Raw genomic sequence first — 24,619 nt, 5'->3', positions numbered from 1 at the left:
ATCAAGAAGTTGTCTGCTTGTCCTCCAAAAAGTGTGCAGATGATCTGAGATCATCCTCGGGCAAAAAGCACTCAAGATCCTTGTCACAAAGTGAAGCTAGTTTAGGATCAATTGTCCCACGACCTGTTCCTCGTCTTTCAAGGAGTTCTACGACTAGAAAATCCGACGGTCTCATCGATATTGCAAGTTCTTGCTCTGAGATAACAAATGCGAAACAACTTCAGAACATTCCGGCTTTGAATTTAGAAAATAGGTTTGGAAAAGAGGATGGATCGTCACTAGATAAGAAGTCTATGGTAATAGGGACCTGTGAAGAGGCAACAAAAGACTGACTAGATAAATAATGATAATTCCCTCAAGATACAGGTATTTTATTATTTTGAATTCAGACAGGTTGGAGAAAATGTTGCAAAAGATAAGAATACTCGAAGACTGAGTGCTAAACGTACAATATGATGATCATATGGATAGTGAGGCGAATAAAACATATGTGGAAATCTTGAAGTGCTTAATCAGTACCTTTGTTAGATTAAGTTCATCAAAAGGAAAAACTATGGATTTTATGTGCAAAATAAAAAATTCGTGGAATCTTTTTTTTTTTTGATAAACGATATGATACTTTTTTTGTGCGAAAACACCCGCGAAATATTTTTTGTGTCATTTATGTCCCTCAAACGCATGATCTGTTAAACTTAACAGGTTACTTGACGGTAGGGACATTTTTTGGAAAAAAAAAAGTGCAAACAAGGGATATAAATGACACAAAAAAGATTTGAGTGACATAAAGGGAAAATCACGAAAACAAGAGGTACATTTTAAGTCATTATTGTGTCTATGAGTAGGGAAAATTATAGTCAATTTTTTTTAATTATATAAAAAAAATTTAAAAAAATTGCTAGTCGTCTCGTCTCGGTTCAACCCAGTTGGCCCAAATCCGAGCATTTTTTTGGAATCCACAACCAAAAAATATTTCAGGGTGGATTCCGGTTAACAAAAATGGCAACCAAAAAATATTTCAGGGTGGATTCCAGTTAACAAAAATGGCAGATTCCCACACCTAATATTTCAACGTTTCACACCAGTTTCCCCAAGAAGCCCGGAAAAACAAAAATGGCAGATTCTGAGAAGCTCCCGCGCCTTATCCTTCGCAATTTCCTTTCTCTACAGCTCTGCAAGGTCACTTCTGCTGACACCTTCGTCATCGTGTTTTGCTTATACTTTTACCATTTATTGTTTGTTGTACGCCGTATTCAGGAATTGGAGTTCATACACAAAAGTTGTTGCACGGTTGGCTATAGACCAAATGTTTTCTCCACCACTCTCGCTCATCTTCTCGCTACAAATTCTCCACATCTCATCATGCCCTTTGTCCCGATTCGAGGTTCTGTATTCTTTTTAATCCTTTTTTTTATTTTTTTATTTTTTTATTTTACACCCAAAACAAGTGGGCTGGTTGTTTTGTTTTTACAATTGTTAATGTTTACTTTTGTGGGTTTTGTAGAAAGTTTAAAGGAGAAAGTAGAGGAGCATTTTGGATGTGAGTACGAGTTGTTTGTAGAGTTCACTGGACTAATAAGGTGCATTTGCTATCACTCTATTGCCATTGAAATGCAATAACTTTCATCTTCATAATTATTATTTCTTTATTCCTTAAATTCAAATAAGAGGTTTCAAAGTGGTGGATGTTAAATGCAACAACCATTTCTGGCTGTTGTTTTCCATATGTTTTCTTCCTATCTTATGCTATGTATACCAGTTGGTGCAAGGGAGCTAGCATTGGATGGCACAGTGATGATAATAGAGACTATCTTAAACAAAGGGATTTTGCGGTGCGTACAAATACGCTCTTTAAAATGTTATTCATTCACATTTAGCTATCCTTTGTCCTTCCATGTATCAAACTTTTGGTTGATATTAGCTGTTGTTTCAGTTGCATAACCAAGAAGTCGTCATAAATTGTTTTGGAGAAAAGTAGAATAATGATGTGTTCAGGTGCATTTCGACTACCTTCTGTCTTTGTTGTTGAAGGTTAGTTAGTAAGGTACAGAAGCAAGGGCTTGGTACTTTGTATATCCCGCAAACACAAGTCACCGCAACAATTGTCCATATAGCAAGCGCTACAGCTTCTGCTGGGCCTCCCCTCGTATCGAGGAAAGGTGTTCTTGCTTGAGTAAGTTGATACGGTAGTTTGTGTCAATTGAATCGCTACGCACCTTAATCCATTAGTTTACAGTAATGTTAAAAGAGTAAGCATTGGGTTCGACATCTACGTTTCATGTTAAAAAATTTATCCTTTTCAATTTTCAAACCCTTGATCAATCTGTGCACGAAGTGATTTAACTTATTTTTCTTGGGAAAGGCTGTTTACCTTTTTTTTTTTTTTTGGGTGAAATAATCAGAAATCTCTAACATAACAATTTTCTCCTAACTGTACTCAGTGTTGTTATTGGCTTATTGCTTATGGCTAGTCATGCAAGGGCTTCCAATGTGGCCTTATCTTATCCTTCCATAGTTAATTCATCGGTCATCTTTTATGCTAGTTAGATTGGTTCTGAATGATATGTTATTTGAAACAGTTATAATAAATCTTAATATTGTTTTATACCCGGCCGTCATGGTCTATGCCATCCTTTATGTGTGTTGAGGATCTTGTAAAGTAGTATCTAGTAGACACCTTGTTGCAAGAGAGCGAATATCTTGTTGCTAGTTAATATTTAGTATAATTTTGTCACTAAATATGGAGAGTTAAAAGGGATGATTTAGCAACATTATCATTAAAGGGAGTCCGTTTTTTTGGTATGTTTTTTGTTTGAATTTCTACCGCTCTAGGTTAGGTAATATTTGAGCATAGTATCTTTAATCATTTGAGGTTCTATTGAGGTTCTATTTGCTAAAATGAAGGGAGCATGACTTCTGCACTGCACTCACATTGTGCTCTGTCTGGTGGATTGGAAATCGCAGCTAATTCTGTTTCTCTATGGTTAAAGGCAGTTTGTTATTTAAATAACTACGAGGTGGACTTCAAAGGAGGTCTATTTTACTTCCAGGATGGGGAACCTTCAACATTTGCACCCATGGCTGGTGTAAGTGATTTTTTTGCCAGATATCGTATTTCTGTCTGGATGTTATTCTTTCAAAAGGTAGATATATTTTAGGCATAGCTCTATACGTAACACATAGTCATACGTTGCCATTATAGTTTTGTCATCTATTAATGCATCTTATTGAAGTTTTAATTTATTGATTGGCGGATGCAATTTCTCTTTGGTTAGTAATAGCTAACTTGGAAGCATCAGATTAAAAAAAACTATTGTAAAATGAGCTGCATGGTTGTGTCCTGAGTTTTTCTACAGGAAAAAGTTCAGAAAGGTTGTGATTCACGGTTTTTGTATGGTAGTAGGGTGCATTGCAATAGGTCACGGTTTTTTGCTTTTGCTAATGTTGGAAGTTTTGTTACAAAAGACCAGATCATTTTACATGTATTTGATGTTGAGTTATACAGTATTATCTGCTGCCAATTTCTTTTAATTTCTCAACCTAGTAGGACGTAATATATAGATAACTATGATAATATCATTTTGGGACTTCATATGCTAAGGTTGCCTTCAGTTGGCATGATAGGATTGTGTGGATACATAATGTTGTCAATTTGTCGAATGTAAAATATTTGATTGAATAGTGTTGAGTATGTAAGTAGTGTTGAATAAATAATAATATTTGAGGATGTGGAATAGTATTGAATAAATAATAAAATATTTGGTTTCATAGATTAAATTCGGGATAAGATGGTTTACGATTGTGTCTTTTTTCAATAATTGGTGATTTGATTGATGCAGGATAAATAATCAAAACATAAAATTGCAACCAAACATTGATGGACCTGTTAGATCACTGATTCAATTGGTCACAAAGTAACAGAGATGGAAGATACAAGATCTGAATGTAGCAAACGAGCTTTCAATTCTAGATATTGAATTTTAATATATTGATGACATAAACTAGAATGAAATGCCAGAATATTTCCCAAAGATGATTCTCTGTAAAAAAGGGAAGTCCTTCCCCTAGAAACCTTTTAAAATTACTTGTGATCAGTGAGTACTAGAAACCTTTTTCCCAATAAATATGGCAGCCAATGTTTCACTGCAGTTACTAAAGCCATCCATTCTTTTGCATCGGTAGATTTAACCAAAGCACGAGAAGATAATGCCCTTATTAAAGAAAGCTATGGGTCGACCCTCTTGTGATTAAACTACACCAATCGCTTTTCCAGAAGCATCGCTGTCCTCCGCGAAAGACATGGTGAAATCAGGCAGCCACAAACTTAGGGCTGAACTAATAACCATTTCATCTCATCAAAAGCCTTTTTTGCCTTGTTGTTCCACTTGAAATTATATTTCTTTGGTAATTCTGTCATTGGTTTTGTTATCTTACCATTGTCACGGATGAATTTTCTATAATATGCCATTAACGCCAGGAATCCCGTAGCACTTTTGTAGAGAGAGGTGTAGGCCAAGATGGAATGGCACCAAACTTTTTTAGATCTACAGCCACTCCTTTTGAAGAAATCACATGCCCCAAATATTCAATCTCTAATAGCCCAAAATAGCAATTCTTTTTATCTAATACCAGTTGATGGCTTGATGCCTCCGCAATCCTTCTAAAATGATTTGAAGATGGAACAAGTTGGCACATAATAAGTCATTTATTGTAGGGATGTAAATGAGTCGAGCCAAACAATATTAGGCTCGAGCTCGGATCATTTAATATATATAAATGCTCTTGTAGGGATGTAAATGAGTCGAGCCAAACAATATTAGGCTCGAGCTCGGATCATTTAATATATATAAATGCTCGAGCCCGGTTCGAGCTTTTGTCGTGAGGCTCAAGCTCGGCTCGTTTAGTATATATAAGAGCTCGAGCTCGGTTCATTAATAGCTCCTTTATCATATTTAACGAGTCTGACTCGAATTCGGCTCATTAAGTGAGCTTGAAACTCATTAAGCGAGCTCGTCAAGCATACAGCTGAGCTCAAGTTGAGTTTTATTTGAGCTCGTTAAGAAAGAATTGAGCTGGAGCATATAATATAATGCATCTGTAAATTAAATCTAAACTCAGACATAAAATTGTAAATTATTTCATAAATAACCAGAACGACAAACTTAACTTAGCAACAAAAAAAACATAAAACTCCGCACATTATTGAACATCCCAAAATAATAGATCAAACTTTCGAATACCAAATAAAAGCACCACCATAAAATTCATTGCTAAATATCTCACAACACACCTACGAGCTAGCTTGTGAGCCACCTAAAAGAGTCGAGTTCGAGCTCGTGAGCCTATTAACAAACATGTTTCCGAACTCAAGAACCGAATATCCTTAAACTCAAGCTTGGCTTGATAAAGTTGTCGAACTCGAAATCAAATTCGGGCTTGACTTGATAAGCTTAACGAACGAACTTGAATGAGCTTTTTACCTAGCCGAGCTCCAAATAGCTCACGAAGAATTCGGTTCGTTGGCATCTCTAATTCATTGTTGCTTGGAAATGTTGAAGGAGCATTCTTAAGCCGAAAAGGCATTATTCGGTGTGCCCAGTATGTGTTCGAAAAGCAGTTTTGGGGACATCTTCTAGACATAGATGGATTTGGTGAAATCCCGATCTCAAATCCATCTTAGAAAAATATACTGCACCATGTAGCTCGTCCAAAAGTTCATCAATGATTGGTATGAGATACTTATCGGGAATAGTAATGTCACTTAAGGCCCTATAGTCGATACAAAACCGCCAACTCCCGTCTCTTTTTTTTATTAACATGACGGGGCTGGAATAGGGGCTGCTACTTGGCGGTATCACCCTTAATGCTATTATTTCTGCCACCATCTTCTCGCTTTCGTCTTTTTGAGTTTGGGCATAACGATACAGGCAAATTTGCACTGGACCCCAACTGTCTTTGATTCTGATAGCATGATCAGATGATCTTGACTCCATTTTGGGGGTAAGCTACTGGGTGGTTCAAAGACTTTGGAAGATCACTGAGGCTCTATGGATAAGATGTGTTTCAAATTATCCCGACTCATTTTGGATCTCATGTCCATGTTGCTAAAGTGGTGTATTTAGATTCGCTAAACAACCATACTTCTTAATTGAATATGTATTAGGAGTCTCATGTTGGTGAAAAGAAATACCAAATGGATCTCTTTCTTCTAAATGAAAAAGAAAAGAGGATGAAAGTTTTGATACAGTTGAATTTTCCACACGTGAATGACACCACTCTACTTTGCTCCTCCTTACTGATTTTTTTTTATGCATAATTTCAGGATGTTATCATATACACTGCAGACAATAAAAACGTTCATTCTGTTGGCGAGGTAGCCTCTCTTAGCTTTTCACTCTCTCATTTGTGTACCCACCTGCCACACAAGGACTCTGCTTTCTAGCTTTATTCTTGTATGTCTGTATTTCGTGTGTATGTTTTCCTTTCTTGATGCTTATTTGGAACTTCAGCCTTTGGGTTTCTAATTCGTAGTGCTCCTAATGTTCAAACTAATATTGCAGTCTGATCATCACGCCCTTTAGAACCTGATGTTGTACTCTTTAGAAGACAAGTGGATTTTGTTATTCTAGGAAAATGCTTTTAGTTCTATTAAGATACCGAAAAGGGACTTTTAGTACTTGTTTCTAGCAACAATAGTGCGCGATCTGAACCTGTAGTTTTGTATTGTTTCTCTCTAACTTCAAACTGATTTTTCGAATGAATTTGGTTGTTATTTTTGCCATTATTAGCTCACAAAATGGTGTATAAGCCAAGCTTTTGTGCATTACCTTCTTCATGTGAGGATAGCTGAAGGGTCAACTGAAATGTTGTTGGAAGAAAAAATAGATGACAACTAGAAATTAACTAAGGAATGCACTTTTTGATGAAATGTCTGTTTGCAGACACGGGATTGATTACATAGTTTGGATGCACACAGGAATGCTTATTTATAGACTCAGCATCTGGTTACTGACTTCATATTTCTTTGATAGAACAATGTTTTGATATTTGTTCATTTTGAAGTGCTTGCTCATCGACGGTAACCATAAAGCTTCTATGATTCCATGTTTTTCAAGCTCATTTTTATCTTCATTTATGTGTACGTTGATTAACAGATCACTGAAGGAGAAAGGCTTACCCTTACTTTGTGGTTCAGCCGTGATGCATCTCACGACGAAGATGCTAAACTTCTTTCCTCTCTTTCTGAATATGCATTAAATATCTCTGATGGCGCTATTCCTTTGTATTTTCCTATACGAGCATCCAATAATATGTACTGGTTCCCTCCTGAAGAAGCATCAATGTTCCGATCAGGATTTGATATATGCTATGCAAGGTTACATGTTCTTGGATTTGACATTTCTGCATCTGACAAGAAAAGTTATCTACCTCCGTTGGATTCATCTTGTAACTTGAAGTTACTAGGGAAACCTTTACATTTGGTACGTGGAGATGAGTTGCTCGTATGGGAATTTGTCAACATATTGCACGCCCTTCAGGTTGTTATTCCTTGACAATTGTTAGAAATTACAGTGTGTGGAAGTGTCACAAGGGGCATGATGTGAAATCGGAATTAGTGAAGGTTTTAAACATTTCCTTCTATGATTTCTTTTTATTCTTCTATCAGTTGAAAATTGGTAAATACTTAGCTGGGAATTAAATGTGTTAAATGTTACAAACATTTTTGCGTGGTTATGTGCCACTTCTGATGACCTGTGTTGGCCATCCTTTGCTCTTATTACGTATTATTAGTTGACCAGGGCCTTCATGTTGAAAATTCATTGTGACAAACGAGTTTGAAATTTAGAATAATCATGTCTACACAAGCCCTCTTGTATTTATTTATTTGATGGGTAATTTGTCAGGTAAGGAAAGGAATCATCCATTCTGTGGTCTTTTTTTCCCGAGTGAAGCTATTGAATAAAAATGCAACATTTTTGGCTTCATTTATTTTGCAATGCATTCACCATTCCTTTCCTTTGTATCGAGCAGGTGGTAAACTTCTATTATTGGAAATCATCAGAATCGGAGACAGCAGAGGTGAAAGGTTCACCTATCAAAGTAATAGCCTTATCTGAATCACAGAGGCAGAAACTTGACTTCTTTGAAGCCGCTGTTCTGAAGGATCATCAATCCGCAGAGACAAGATTTGGACACTTGACTCATGGCAAGAAAATTTTTGAACAATCCTTCAATTGGACCAGGTTTTTTGCCACAATTTTCAAGTGGGAAGCTTATATCTGTAACCTGCAAAAAGATATGCTCAAAAGCTTACCTCATTGGCAAACTTATCAAGCTATTTTCTCTTTGCCTCAGTCTTGACATTGGATCCATTGAGTAATAGACATCGTCATACATCAGGTATCACAGAAAAATCTTTCGCCTTTTATGAGCGAGTAAGTACTGCAATACTCCTATATCATGTGGAAGACGGAATCGAATGATTCTGGACTAAGATAGCTGAATTTAGGCTATATCAGGTGGACGCAAATCTACTTTAACATCCTTCAATCATCAAGTCTGGGGGCATCTATGAGTTAGGGATTAGGAAACATGAAAATCATGCAAAAGTTGAATAATATATTACAAATGATAATTGTCTAGATCGCAGAGTCATAATATTTTTACATTGCGCAAAATATACAATCTAAGTTGCGTAGATCAATGATTTCGATGCACTCCATTGGTGCATTACATGGCCAAGAATATCATAGAAGTTGATCTCAACGTCAGTTTGAGTAATTTTCATGGTCATGAAACCTTGCCCGTCGTAATAGAACAACATTTCATTTTTTGGATTTGGCCAATTGTAGCTACCCCTCCATGACTTGGAACCACCCCCACTAGTTAGAAATTGAAGTGGGCTATCTGCACTACTGATGTGTTCCAAGCAATGGTCATGCCCATTTATGTAGAGGTCGACATTGTTTGCCTGCAAATTTTTTATGGTTCATTCAATACTCGCATTTAACATTCTTCTATTCCGATATCCATCTAACGTAGCAAAAATCTACAACAGTTTGTACATCTATTGTTATGTCGATTCAATATGCTTCGGTTGTCCTACTCACATACACTTTGTCAAGATTTCATGATCCTATTTCCATATGTGTGTACGAACTTTTCATATTTGTTCATCGTATGTAATATCAAAATGATTAGATGTTCAGCATACCATGGATACTCGATTAATGCCGCGATTAATGGACATATGGGAAAAGGATGAATCTTATATAAAAAATGTTCTACCTGAAGGATTGGGAGAAGCTTTTGCACTAGCTCTTGAGTATTTCCATGAATCCCAGCACTTCTAATTGTGTGGTGGCCAACCACAATCTTCCATTTTGCCGATGATTTTACTAATGCCGAGTCCAAATCCTACAATATATTGAGTTCATTTCATGTATAGAATTAAATTAAATAATTGCTTATTTAAAGAATAATATTTTCCACATTAAAATAAAATAAATTTATTTAGAGGATATATCAAATTTACTTTTAAGAGAGTCGAAAGATATTTGTCTCTGGGAAGCACCCCTCTCCAGTCGTACACTTCATCTCCGGGATTGGTGAAGTATTTATCTTGGAACGGTGTTGTGTCTATGAAAAAGAACTCTGCAATTTCTGATGAAAAAATGGGGGGCATTGAATAAATATAATTTTCCTTTGATGATGATAATTTTGTTTTACCTGAGATCTGAAAGCGTAAAATTTTATTTTCAAAAAATATTTTCACTCAAATAAAAAAAAAAGTACTTTCTGAAAGGCATTATAGTAAATTCACACGTCGGGTTTCGGCCAGTGGCTCAGCCTTTTCTTACATTGCTTTTACTTTTCGTACTTTTTGAGGTGTTTCTTTTGGCTGGCTTTGGGAAATACCATGAGTAAAATTATTGGTTTCTAATTTTAGTTGTGAACATAAAATTCACAAAAATGAAGTATCGACGGGATAGTTTTTTTTTTTTTTTTTTTTTAACAAATTTAAGTTTTAAAAAACTGTGGACTCCATAGAAGGAATTGAGAATTCAATTTACCCTCAGAACATTTTATATTATTATTATTATTATTATTATTATTATTATTAGGCAATCACAATCGTTTGAAATTATTTTATGTTATATCTCAAATACTTTTTCTTCCATAATGTGGTCAAACACTCCTGTTATAACATACGCTAATAATTGGGACATTTCTCCCACTATTTGTGGGCTTATTATTTCACGTCATCGTCAATATATCTCACTCCTCAAATATACAATGTTCCACAATAAAATATCATATCAATCAAACTTTTAAGGACCCCACTGCTACTTTATTACTTTTTTATTTTTATTTTAAATAAAATAATTTATAATATCTATTTATTTCGTTATTTTAATTAATTCGTTTTATAATTTTGTCATTAATATTTTTTATTTAATATATAATATAATTGATTTGATATTAAAATTTTATTTAAATTGAAATAGTACAACATAACAATAAATTTTTTTGAAAAATTACAAATTTTAATTTAATATTAGTCGTTGCACGACATCTATTTTTTCAATTAATCATACATGTGAGTATAAAATAATAAAGTAAAAAAAAATTTAAAAAAAAAATTTTTAAAAAAAAAAAAAAATTAAACGGCCGTGCCTTTCAGGCTGCCCAATGCAAGCAAAGCCAAAACCATTTTTTTTAAAAAAAATTGTGGTGGAAATGTCCGGACATTTCCGTGTGTTTTTCCAAATATCCTCTATTATATATGTTCTTAGGACTTGTATGGTACGTTGGATAGAGATATGATAAAGTATTAATTACTCAATTATCTGATGTTTGGTTAGTTTTTTGTTCAAATTCGTTGGCCCGTGAAATAGGGAGAAGCCCGCACTGTAGCCATTTTTCATTGGACAAATTATACCACAAATATGGGTGTGATAATTTATGTAGGTCTGTGATTAACGCATAAATTTACTAAGATATCCCTGCACATTTTAAAAACTCAAATGGATTTTTCCTCTATCCAAAAGCTAAGTTCCGTGTATTTTTTGAAAAAACCATCCATTCTCATGGTTAAATTTTTTTCCCTTAAGCACAAAATGTTCATACAAAAGAATTTATAATTATAAAAAAATATTACAGAACTCAAAAAAAGTACAGTGATTAAACTTTAGATACGGCAGAGTTATCTTGGGTTTCATTATTAATATTGAAGTAAAAAATTTGCAGATCTAATATTTATTTTCTCGTTTTTTGCTTTTAGTTTGGTTCTGCCTTGAATGTTGGGAAATTTTGGTTAGTTTGCTTTTAATTTGGTCAATAGTATTTCAATGTTGGGAATTTTGGTAGTTAATACGATAGGATGAGAGAAAAACAAATATTGCTGTCGAAAATTTTGGAAACAATGGAGGAGATGAAGAGCACACAGAGAAATGCAATGAGAAGAAGGGCGAAGAAGATGAGTAATGCACACGAACCAAGAAAAGAATAGAAAGAAAAAATGTACTAGAAACTGAATTAAATTTCTAAAGCCAAAAAAATATTATTTATTTATAATGACAGGAGTAAAAAGTAATTTTAAAATTTATCATTATCACAATCCCAATATTAAAATCATTCAAATCAAACATATCATTATTTATTTCAATCCTATCCAATTTTTTCCATAATCTCAATATACTTTATCATTATGTTATCATATCTATGAAACCAAACGTTGCCTTAGGATATCCACAATAGATGGTAAATGGGTGTTAATAATACTCATTCTTCATTATTCTCCATTGTGGGTGGAGAGAATAATGGGGGGAGAGAGAGAGAAAGAGGAGCGTCTCACGCGGGCACCATGCGTCTGTGGCCTTTTTATTTTTCTTTTTTATTTTTTTTGTTTTTTAATGACATTATTTTATGATTTGTGTATTTATTTTTTCCCAACGAATTGATTTTGTATTTTTATTATATTTTTTAATTGCAATTTATTTTTTATTAAATTTGAATTAAAAAAAAAATTGTAACGGCTAGTTTCAAATCTCATCTATAAATATTTACGAATGTGCATTCATTCTAACTCACTACACTCTCCAATTCTACTCTTCATATTATCCCCATCAATTTTTTTAAAGTTTCTACAACCTTACTTTCTATCTGAAATAGATGAAAATATGAGGGCATTTCTTACAAATTTTATAATTCTACACACAACCCGCAAGAAAATTCATCTTCTCAAAATCCACAAATTCCACCAAATCATCAATATCCACATCAATTTCCAAACATGCAGTTTTCTCCACAAAATGTTCAAAATTTCCAAGGTTTTGAAAATTTTATGAATCATCCGAATTATGCCCCCGAGGTCCACATCAACCGCTTTCAACCGAATATTGACAAAACATGAGTCATCCACATTTCATGTCGTTGGTTGTTCAAGGCTATGATACCCCACACCAAACTGGTATACATTTTTCATATCCGATGCCAAATGAACCTGCAACTAGAGCCGTCAATTTAGGTTAGGTCCGCCAGGTTGGTCCACACAATTTAAGTGGGTTGTGTTAAAAAAATTTCAACCCAACTAAAGGTGGGCCAACCCGCCTAGGCCCGCGACCCGCACGGGTTGGCTCGCCGCGGGTCTGTAGAATTATTATGTTATTTTTATTTTTATTGTAATATATGTATTTTTTAATAAAAGTTGTGAGTTTTTTTGTATTAATTATTTTATATAAAATTCACGTATGAAATCAATTATTAAATTTTTTTATTAATATCTTTCTATTAATATTTATTTATGAAATAAAATTTATAATTAATTACAATGATTTTTATTTATTTGTATTTGTATTGAGCCAACCCATGGGCCGGTCCGCCTAACCCACAACCCACCTTGGGTTGGGTTGGGTTGAGGATTTCTAGCCCGCCGGGATGGTGGGCTGGTCCGCCCTCGACCCGCTAAAAGGAGGGTTTTTGGTGGCCGTCTGACAGCTCTACCTGCAACTCCGAATTTCGTCCCGGAAACTCAACTTTCCGATCGTGAATCCCCAATCAAGGTGGTCAATTTAGAAAAAAATAATTTCAAATGCTGAGGGCACGAGAAAACGTTTAACTTGGACAAAGGTTGAAGACGAGGTCTTGGCGAGAAGTTTTGTCACAATCAGCGATTATCCAATAATCGACAATGATCAGAAAACGGATGCTTTTTGGGGACGTGTTGTCAGCTACTACAATGAGAATCGTCCTCCAGGTTCAATCAGCAAAAGGACAAATGTTATACGGTCACATTGACACAACACAATCCAAAAAAAAATAAATCGATTCAATGCAAATTACAATAGTATTTACAGTTCATATCGCAGTGGTCACAGTGACGAAGATATATTGAGGTTTGCGTACGGAAAATATCGCGACGAAAATAATGGCGTTGCATTCAATCTCGAGCATGTGTGGAGAATTGTCAATGAATTGTGGATGCTCTAAGAGTAAACATTGGACGATCTTTGACAATTCTCCACACATGCTCGAGATTGAATGCAACACCATTGTTTTCGTCGCGATATTTTTCGTACGCAAACCTCAATATATCTTCGTCACTGTGACCACTGCGATATGAGATGTAAATACTATTGTAATTTGCGTTGAATCGATTTACCTTCTTTTGGATTGTGTTGTGTCAATGTGACCCTATAACATTTGTCTTTCTGCTGATTGAACCTGGAGAACGATTCTCATTGTATTAGCTGGAAATACGTCCCCAAAAAACATCCACCTTCTGATCATTGTCGATTATTGGATCATTGCTGATTATGACAAAACTTCTCGCCAAGACCTCGTATCCAACCTTTGTCCAAGTTAAACGTTTTCTCTACCCTCAGCATTTGAAATCGTTTTTTTTTTCTAAATTGACCACCTCGATTGGGATTCACGATCGGAAAGTTGAGTTTTCGGGACAAAATTCGGAGTCGCAGGTTCATTCGGCATCAGAGATGAAAAATGTATACCAGTTGTGTGTGGGGTACCATAGCCTTGAACAACCGACAGCGTGAAATGTGGATGACTCATGTTTTGCCAATATTCGGCTAGAAGCGGTTGATGTAGACCTCGGGGGCATAATTCGGATGATTCATAAAATTTCCAAAACCTTGGAAATTTTGAACATTTTGTGGAGGAAACTGCATATTTAGAAATGGATGTGGATATTGATGATTTGTTGGAATTTGTGGATTTTGGGAAGATAATTTTCTTGCGGATTGTGTGTAGAATTCAACAAATTTGTAAGAAATTCCCTCATATTTTCATCCATTTTGGATAGAAAATAAGATTGAAGGAATTTAAAAAAAATTAGATGGGAAGAATATGATGAGTAGAATTGAAGAGTGTAGTGAATTTGAATGAATACACATTGGTAAGTATTTATAGATGTGATTTGAAACTAACCGTTACAAATTTTTGTTATTTTTGTTATTTAATTCAAATTTAATAAAAATTAAATTACTATTAAAAAATATAATAAAAATACAAAATAAAAGGGAAAAAACAAGTACATAACTCATAAAATACTACCATTAAATACAAAAAAAATTAAGAAAGTCTATAGATGCGTGAGGCCGGCGTGGGGCGCTCCCCCACGCGTCCAAAGTCGCGTGATTTAAAAAAAAATGAGAGAGGAACGTTCAAGTGTCTGATCGTCCCCCTCTCTCTCCATTATTCTCCCCACCCATAATGAAGAATAATGGTGAATGGGTGTTGTGGGTACCCTTAGGACAACCACAATGGTTGGGACATTTTTCCTAATTATTTGTTGACACATTGTTTCGCGTCATCATATATATCTATATATATATATATATGATATATCTCACTTTTAAATATCTCAAATTTTACAATCAAATATCCTGCCAATCAATCATATATGAACCCCACTATCACTTTATTTTTTTTTATTTTAAATTTAAATAGAATAATCTATAATTTATATTTATTTATTTACTTTAACTAATTCGTTTTATAATTTTGTCCTTAATATTTTTTATTTAATATAATATAGAACAAAAATAATAAAAATAAAAGGACGCGCATTTCACGCTGCCCGATGCAAGCAAAGCCAAAGCCACTTTTTTTAAAAAAAATTGTGGTGGAAATGTCTGGACCTTTCCTCAATAATAATAGAAATAAAAGAATTAAAATAAAAACAAGTGCAAATTGCTCAAAAATCCCCAATGCAAATATGTTTTGCTCTGCACTTCCTAGCCACTTTTTTGTACCACATTTTTTTGTTAATTTGTACCACATCTTGTATGGTTTTGTACCACATCTTGTATTGTTTTGTATCACATTTGTTGACTAGGGACCCCAAAGCAAAACATGTTTGCATTTGAGGATTTTTGAGCAAATTGCCCTAAAAACAACTTCAAAATTTCGAAGCAATAAATTAATTCTTCAAAACATAAACGTAGAAAGTTCTTCAGAAACTGAAGAAGAAATATTAAAAAATATAACACAAAACATTCAAAATATTAAACAAATTCCAGAAGATTTTCTTTTTGTTTTAAGAAAAATAACTTCTAGAAAATATCTTTTAAAAATAAACTTACATTCTCAAGAAAACTTTAAAATAGATACAGTAACTCTTTTTTATACCAGTGCAGATTTAAACTGCATAAAATCAAGAATTGTGCCTACAGAATTCCAACAAAAAACTCTTGAAAAATTACCCGCTGCTAATAATTCAAAACTATTTGTAATTTAAAAACAGAAGCATCAATATTAAATAATGATATTGCTATAAAAACTGATTTTGTTCTTGTTAATGATTTTCACCATACTGTAATTCTAGGAACACGTTTTATAAGTTTAATTACACCTTATAAAGTAAAAAATAATCCTATATGTTTTAAATTTAATAATAAAAAATTAGAATTTAAGTTTCTAGAAAAACCTAAAACTAGAATCTAAATCTGATTAAAGCATGTTCGATCTATGAAAATAATATTAACGTTCTAATACGAGGAAAGATTTTTTAATTAGAAAATCTTAAAAATGACATTTCTTTGAAAAATATTCAAACAATTAGAAACACATGAATTTCAAAATTTATTAGAAACAGAAATCCCTTTTGATATTCCAAATGTCTTCTGGAATCGAAACAACATATTGTAGATCTTTCTTGTGAAATAGATTTTGATGATAAACAAATACCCACAAAATTTAGATCTATACAAATGAATTCTGAATTAGAAGGAAATTCTAAAAAAGAAATACAAAAATTAGGAGAAAAAACCTCTAATATCTAAATCCAGATCACCTTGGAGTTATTCAGTCTTTTAAGTCTATAAAAATTCCGAAATAGAAAGAAGAACTCCGAGATTAGTAATAAATTATATTAACTATTAAACAAGCACTAAAATGGATTAGATATCCAATTCCGAATAAAAAAATATTTATAACAAAAAATTCAAAAGGCCAATATATTTTTTAAATTTGATATGAAATCTGGATTCTGAAAATCCAAATCTCCGAAAAATATAGATATAAAATTGTTTTCACAGTCCCTTTGGTCAGTTTGAATGGAATGTGATGTCCTTTGGATTAAAAAATGTCCCGAAATAATTTTGTTTGAAAAGGATCTTGTTCATGGAAAATTTTTTCTATTCATATAATCTTTTGCCAATTTTGTTTTTAAAAAAACTCAGACGGGGATTTTAAAGGTGTTTGGATAAGGGAAAGTTGGGAATTTGCAGTATTTTCAGAATTTGATAAAATTTGAAAGGAATTTTTTATGTAAAAACTTCTCTTAAATTTTTTTTTTTATCAGAAATTTCATTTTTCTGAACTTAATTTATAGCATTTTCCACTTATGGAATATCAAGAAGATCTTACATGTGGTTTTAATTGGGCAGTATTCTTTAATTATTCTTCTTCCTCTTGTTTAACAATTTCATACCAAGTTTTTGGTTTGACTTGGTGTGGGTATCTGAAGAGGATTTTTATCATTTTTGGGTGGCATTTCTGTTTTGTAGAAATTTTCGGATAAGAAAATATGGTAAAGAATTTGTTTCTCCTTTAATAAATTTTATATCAAAATCAAATATGTTTAATATTGCTTGACATCTTGCAAATTTGTTTTGAGGCAAGGTCATCTTTTTGCAAAATCTCTTTTGCACTTTCACAATATATTCTTAGTAAGAATTTTTTATTTAAAAGATCACTTTGAAATTTAAAAGAGGCATTTTTTAATCTAACGCGCATCACATTCCATTCAAATTATCCAAAAAGGACTGTGAACACAGTTTAATATCTATTTTTTTGGGAGATCTGAATTTGCCTGAATCCATATTTTATAACAAATTTAGAAAATATATTAGGCTTTTGAAGTTTTTGTAATAAATCTTTTTTATTTGAAATTGGGTATCTAATCCATTTTAATGTTTTGTTTAATGGTTTATAATTCATTACTAATCTTGGAAATCCTCTTTCTATTTCAGAATTTTTATTGACATAAAAGGCAACACAACTCCAAGGAGATCTAAATTTAGAAATTAGACCTTTTTTCTCTAAGTCTTGTATTTCATTTTTACAATGTTCTTCCAATTCAGAATTTATTTGTATATGTCTGGCTTTGGTAGGGATTTTCTTATCATCAAAATCTGTTTCTAAGAAAGATCTACAATGTGTTGTTTTCAATTCCAGAAAGCATTTTAAATATCAAAACAGACTTCGGTTTCTAATAAATTTTGGAAATTAAAAATTTTATTTTGGAATTCCCGAGTTTCTAATTGATCTTGAATCCTTTTTAAAGAACTTTCTTTTCTAAGGTTTTCTAATTGAAAATTTTTTCTTTGAATTATAACATTTATATTATTTTAATAAATTGAACATACTTTGATTAGATTTAGATTTTTAGTCTTAGGTTTTTCTAGAAATTCTAATTCTAATTTTTAATGATTAAGTTTAAAAGATATAGAATCATTTTTACTTTATAAAGTGTAATTAAACTTATAAAAGGTGTTCCTAGAATAACAGTGTGGTATATATTAATAAATTTTTTGTTTTTGAAATTTTTTTCTCTCTACAATCGCAAGCATAGGATCTTAAGAATTATAGTCTTAACACATAACTTATTACCCAGATCTTCTGAGGTAAAAACACTCGAGAGAACCTAAATTTCTATTCTCAAAATTTAAAATATAAAAGCAAAGATCTATAAATACTAGCTACCATCGTGCTATGAAAGAGCGTGTGCAATACACGTGAAAAATTTACAATTAGATATATGTTTATTAATTAATATCCAATACATAATAGAGGAGAGATATTCAATTAACAATATTACTTAATACAAAATATGATTAATTAACGATTGAGTAACAAAGTGAAAAATGAAGGATACAAAAGAAATTTCACAATTTGAAGTGATATATTTATATGTAAAAAAAATAATGTTATTATATTAGATATATGGGTGTGTACCCTCAATTAATTATATACTAACCTGCATCGAGAATGTATGATTTTAGGCAAAACCATTTACTATCCTTTTGATTGAGGAGAGGACTCAATTGTGCCAAAGCATCTCCTCTATAGTCATGGTTTCCTAAAACTGATTCATAAAAATAATAAGTTTAATTATAAATTTGCTTACACAATTAAAATTGGAATTGAAATTGAAATTTTGAGAGGAGGGTATGGAAATTACCACTATACCATTGCTTCTGTAAGCTTGAAGCTGTGTATACATTGGTAAAAGATTCATCAAAGGCTGGATCATTTACATTAATCAATCCCTCGGGATAAAAGTTGTCGCCAGTTGAAATAATAAAGTCCAAATCCATCTTCTCCCCAATTATTCCCATCTATCAAATATTAAAAAAAAATAATAAAAAAACAAAACAAAACAGTTGGAGACATGCACACATTCTTGAATTATCATGTAACATATTTATTCCGCCTTTGGGGGAATGTATTTATATGTGTCCATTTTTTTTAAAAGATTGGGATAATGTATTTTTAGTCGACAATAGGTTCATAAATAAAAGATATATATATATATATATATATATATATATATATATTAAAGGAATGCCTAAAACCAAATATATATATTAATATATATCAAAAAATTTTTTTTTAATAAGATTGATAAAAATAATGATGGTAATATTATTGCGAAAAAATAGTTGTTCATGTGAGAAAATGATCAAAACGTGGCACAGTGGCACTAGAGCTATTCTAAAGTTGTGAATGAGTTGTTACCTCTAAAACAAAAATGTTTTTATCCTGCAATTATATCAAATATAAGTTAACCCTGTGAGTCACAAGGTATTATAAACATCATAGATGTATTATTCTGACACAATAATCCAAACATGATGCTATTATGGTTCGATCGTTTAGAATATTTTTAATTGCACAACTGTTATCATTTATAATTTTGTTAAAACAATAAGTACTAATATAAAAAAAAAAAAAAAAAACCAAACGATGATATTTCAAAAATTTGTCATCCATAGGTTATGCCCAGTTCAAGGATTTAGCTCATTGGGTTTGATCTTCTATTTATGAATTTGTCAAATAACACTAATCAATATTATTAATTAATTAAGATGATATTATAATTATATATTTATGATAGTATATATAATATAAATAAAGATAATAAATAAAAAATGTAGAATGATGTGTTAATTGATGGGACCCAATAAATAATTGTTTTTAGGTTTATATTCAAGAGTCACTGTGATCATTTTAAAGAGACTAAAAATAAAATGTGGAAACAGAATTTTCGAATATGCGTAATCATATTATAGTCATGGAAGTAATAGACATCTACGAAGCCAGCCCCAATGTGCTGTCAACATTTACTAATTCACAACTTATATATTAATACATTATTTGAGTAATAAAATTAAATGTTATACTATGAACATAAATATTTCAATAAATTAATTGTAAACTTGTAAGATACTAAGATATGCCATATATACTGCTGTAAACTTTTATTATTTTGAGATTTTATTTTCAAAATCCCAAATTTTGACGTTCATTTTGCTCATAAACAATTTAATGATCTAGATTACAGTTCTTTTTTTAAAAAACAAAAAAACAAAAGTGGCAAGAAATATTAAATTTTTCAAAAAAAAAAAAAACTGATAATTAAACTCTTGTGAGTAGATCGTTCCAATCCAAACATATTTTTGACACACAAAAAAAATAAATTAAAAGGTAGATCGAATCGAAAATCCATATTACAAAATCAACTTGTTGGCTCCAACAACTGAGAGTTTGTGTTAAAACATTATTATGCACAAAATTAACTTCTTCCCCGATCATAGAAATAATATATTTACACTTGGAGGAGTACTAATTAGTCCCCTATTTTAATCGCATTCTGCTTCAAGAAAATAATCAATCACTGTGGCTTCAATAATTCAAACTTAGACTTCGAAGGAAGATCATCTAAGGTAGATGGGAGAGCTTTTAGATAGCATTTTTCAGCTTCTTTTTTGTAAAATTTTAAAATTTTGTGAAAGAAAAACTGAGAAGTACACTTTCTTTGCCATGTTAATGGTCTGGATGGCCCGAAATTTTTTAAATTTTTGTATATATAAATTTTTAATAATTTTGAATTAATTTGATATTAGTCTGCATAGTTCGATTCAAAATTTGAAAAAATTCAAGAGCTTCAAGTCTTGGCCCATAAAAAATCCTGACTTCGCCACTGACACTTCCAAAAGGTGACACTTGCAAACACTACCTGAATCGTACGTGAAGTAACAAAATTCCTCCGAGTGAAATAATTAATAATCATATTTAATTTTGTATTTTGTGTATAAATGTGATGTGTACCTGGTGGGCGACGTCAGACTGGTTGTAGTGCCCCCTTCTTCCCCAGTCTCCGACCACCATGATGCTGAGGGAGCCGTCGGATTTGGCCGGATGCTCGAATCTTGGGAATTTATCACTAATTATTTTACCATATAAATAATTATTTTCAATAATAAGTAGAAAAATTATGAGAATATTGTAATGTTTTGGAAACATAATGCTGAAGAATTAATCAGAGAAGGAGTATTGAAGGAGTTGGGGGAGGGAGAGAAAGTGTTGTTCATATAGAATATGACTGGCTGGAAGTGAATATACTCAGGCATCTGCCTTGACGTGAATTAATCCGCATTAATCCACCTTCCATCTCATAAAAAAAACATAAAAAAACATAGGATCCAGAAGTTGCATATTTATTATATTAACGTATATTCATTATTAATATACACTTGCGTCCATTTAATATTAACTATTCCCTCTATTTTGATTATATAATTTCACAAAAAAATAGGGGTAGTTATAGGGGTATACTCACTACTTTTTTTTTTTATACAAAATTACTATTTTATTTTTATTTAATGTATTTAAAAATGATAATATCTGTATATTAGTAAAGAAGTATAAAAAATACTACTAAATATGGTATATGACTATATATTTGAGACAAAAAAAGTTGACTATATAATTGAAACGGAAAGAATATGTTATTTGAGGGTCTCAATGTTCACTCGTACTTTTTTATTCTTATTTTACAATAAAAAAAACACCTTTTAAATTTTATTTTTAATTTAAAAAATAATATAATTTAAAATAAATTTAATTATTTTTTAATTAATATAATTTCAATTTTGATTAAAATAGTTTTAAAATATTTTTTGAAACTATTTTTGTGCATCTAATGGGCAATGGCTGCACAAAGTTTTTTTAAATATTATTATTATTATTATTTATAAAATTCAAATGGTGAGAAGTGAGGGTGGGACACAGGTGTTTCATCCTCAGGTCCCTACCATTGCGCGTGGGATGCACACGCCAGATGTTTTCACGAACGGTAAATTGAGTATAAATACCCAATGAAGAACTTAGTTTTGGTTTCAGTATCCATGTCATAGTTTTAAATTTTAAACTACCCAATACCACTTAAATCTTTCTTTTCACTCCCTTCTCCATGTTTTATTCTCTTTCCTCTTAAATTTTTATTTTATCTCATTTTAATTATCCTCTAATCACCCATTACGTCAAATCCCACCGGCGACTTACCCCAGCACCGGCCGACTTAGACAACGATCGGAAAAACCCTTCGGCTTTGAGGATCTCAACCGACAGACCAAATATCGACGCTAAGAAGGCTGTGACGATCTCGAATTTTCAGTTTTTTAATCGATTTCTCATCATTTTTCTGCTATTTTTTCGGTTTGGGGATTTTTGAATAGTTTCTTGTTGATTTATGATAGTTTTTCAATTTTCATATTTAATTTTCTGGTACTTATATTTCAAAATTTGTCGTGAATTTGTGGGGTATTAAATTTTGGAAATATAAGGAGTAAAAAATAAGTCGACGGAGACTTTGTAAACACAAGGACCACACGACGGAGATTTCAAATCAGTTTACATAAGTGAGAACGAAGGAAGCGAAGGAAATTTAATAGTCGATTTTTCAGTGGAGAACGAAAGCAAAGTAGGAACACATTCTTGACTTTTTTTCCCCAATTTGGTACCTCATTTAATTTGTGATTTTTTCAAAATTTTATCCAATTTGATCAAAGTTTTCTCGATTTTTCTATATTTCATGGTAATTTTGCAAAAGCTTTGTAAAATTTATCGTGTCTTTTATTTTCTTGCTTCTGATTTTGTTCGATTAGTTATGCAAAATACTTTTTCCTTTTTCATTTTTTTTCGGTTATACTAATCAACTTTATGTGAAAGGGATTATGTGAGCCGTAGGGATGATCTCTGCGAAATCTGGAAAAAAATATAGAGTTTACTTGTATTATTATTATTATGTTTTTTCAATATTTAACTTTATAATTATGCTGCACATTTTGAGTTTGTGATTATTTATTATGACGTCGAGTGTATTATTTTCCATGTTGTGTGTACATTTGAGCTTGTCATCGGACTCTTAAGAAAAAAACTATTTAAAGTTGATTCTAATCTTTGTTTTACAATATGTTTTAGTTGTAGTTATATGTTTAACATGGGTTATTTAATAGTGTGGTAGTTATATTTAGTTAATGATCACATTTACTTGATAATTTTTTTGAGCTTCTAATTTTGAATGACATCATTGTAGTGCAAGGTGCTGCTTGAGATTATGTGAATATATAAGAATGCATAAGGCTTATCTCCAAATATTACAGCACCACTGGAATTACACGATGGGCTCAAGCAAATGGCGAATTTTTTGGGTAAACTAAATGAATTTGATATCAGAGAAAGCAGCGAAATGGGGCTTCTTTCGAAACCTGCCATGCCCACATCTCCATTGGAAAGACTTCAAGAATCGAGGACCCAATCCCACTAGTCAGCTTAAATTGAGCACTCAATCTTTTCATTCACTCCCTTGTGAAATATTTTACACTGTTTTCTCTTTGGTTTGTCCATGTTTATTGCTTGTAGGTTTTTCTTCTATTTACTGCTATTTCTTGTTTGATTTTCGACGGGTTTTGTTTGGTTTTGATTAAATTTTTTAGATGCCATTTTTGGTTCTATTTGCCGCTGTTTTTTGTTTGATTTTCGCATAATTTTACTCCATTTTAATTTTGATTCTTGTTTGTCATCTTTTTATTGAGAATGTTCTTGGTTTCTTTTCAAGAGTGGGAGAATGGAGTATGGTACATTGGCAGGAGCCCCATTTTGGAAGCATGGGCGTGCATCTATTATTTGAAGAATGAAATTAGTTTTGTATTTGATTATCAATTTATATTAATATTAATGACTCAAATATGTAGTACTAGTAGTAGTTTATTTTGTTTTGCATTTTGCATTGATGTACTGATACAATTTCTTGTTATCTTGACCGTGTTGGTCTTGTTTGGTTCAGCCACATGTAGTACTAATATTATTCATAAAGTAGCATTATTTTGATAATTATATTAGTACTGCAATGTTGTTATGAACATAGCATTGCTTTGATAATAATATGAGTATTGGGTGAATGCAAAATTAGTACTAATTAATCTAAAAACAAGAATAATCACAACAAAACAGAGTATTTAATAGAACAAATATCATACAAGAATGAGAATCGCTATGCATATATGTGTTTATAGTACCTCATATTAGGTATTATTGATACCCAATTAAGCTATTGTATACTACAAATCAAGACCTACGTACTATATATTAAAACAATTCGTACTGTTGATGCCACACGAACAAATATTACTAACTCATACATATGCATGATACTATACATTGGATATTACTGATACCATAAAGAAGCTACAAGTGTACCACAAGTAATTAAAAACATAAGTACTACATAATAAGAACATTATTACTGTTGATATCATACAAGCTAATATATACCAAAAATAAATACATAAGTACTATATAATAAGATCTTTTGTACCGCTAATACCTTACAAGAACAAAAACCACTAAATCATACAAATGTTCACGATGCCTCACATTGGGTATTATTGATACCACAATTAAGCTATTGTGTACCACATAGCAAGACATAAGTACTAATTTGTAAGACGTTTTGTACTACTAATACCACACAAGAACAAAGATCACTAACTCTTAAATGTGTTCAAAGTACCACGCATTGCTTATTATTGAT

The 24,619-nt window shown here is 31.9% G+C and overlaps 2 protein-coding genes across 6 annotated transcripts; one reads left to right on the top strand and one right to left on the bottom strand.

Moving 5' to 3' along the window:
* The first annotated feature begins 933 nt into the window (after positions 1-933).
* Positions 934-8,455, top strand: LOC140885076 (uncharacterized). 4 transcript variants are annotated; one of them, XM_073291996.1, is made up of 8 exons: positions 934-1,176; positions 1,255-1,381; positions 1,502-1,577; positions 1,757-1,829; positions 2,988-3,083; positions 6,320-6,370; positions 7,152-7,535; positions 8,029-8,455. In XM_073291996.1, exons 1-8 carry the CDS (start codon positions 1,111-1,113, stop codon positions 8,356-8,358), a joined length of 1,203 nt encoding a protein of 400 aa, XP_073148097.1. In that variant the 5' UTR covers positions 934-1,110; the 3' UTR covers positions 8,359-8,455. The 4 variants fall into 4 exon arrangements, with proteins under 4 accessions (XP_073148097.1, XP_073148096.1, XP_073148100.1 ...); XM_073291995.1 differs by having other exon boundaries at positions 2,988-3,140; XM_073291999.1 differs by lacking the exons at positions 934-1,176; positions 1,255-1,381 and having other exon boundaries at positions 1,517-1,577; positions 2,902-3,140.
* A 144-nt stretch (positions 8,456-8,599) lies between these two features.
* LOC140885077 (purple acid phosphatase 8-like) lies at positions 8,600-21,294 on the bottom strand. 2 transcript variants are annotated; one of them, XM_073292000.1, is made up of 7 exons: positions 20,854-21,294; positions 19,261-19,284; positions 18,704-18,860; positions 18,500-18,607; positions 9,533-9,660; positions 9,286-9,414; positions 8,600-8,968 (listed from the first exon to the last, which is right to left on the bottom strand). In XM_073292000.1, the coding sequence occupies exons 1-7, from the start codon at positions 21,046-21,048 to the stop codon at positions 8,684-8,686; spliced, it is 1,026 nt and encodes a 341-aa protein (XP_073148101.1). In that variant the 5' UTR covers positions 21,049-21,294; the 3' UTR covers positions 8,600-8,683. The 2 variants fall into 2 exon arrangements, with proteins under 2 accessions (XP_073148101.1, XP_073148102.1); XM_073292001.1 differs by lacking the exon at positions 19,261-19,284 and having other exon boundaries at positions 20,854-21,290.
* Between the last annotated feature and the right edge of the window lie 3,325 nt (positions 21,295-24,619).

The sequence above is a fragment of the Henckelia pumila genome, chromosome 2 (genome assembly GCF_033568475.1).
Source record: "Henckelia pumila isolate YLH828 chromosome 2, ASM3356847v2, whole genome shotgun sequence".
Classification (NCBI taxonomy): Eukaryota; Viridiplantae; Streptophyta; class Magnoliopsida; order Lamiales; family Gesneriaceae; genus Henckelia; species Henckelia pumila.
This window is presented reverse-complemented; position numbering and strand designations above follow the sequence as displayed.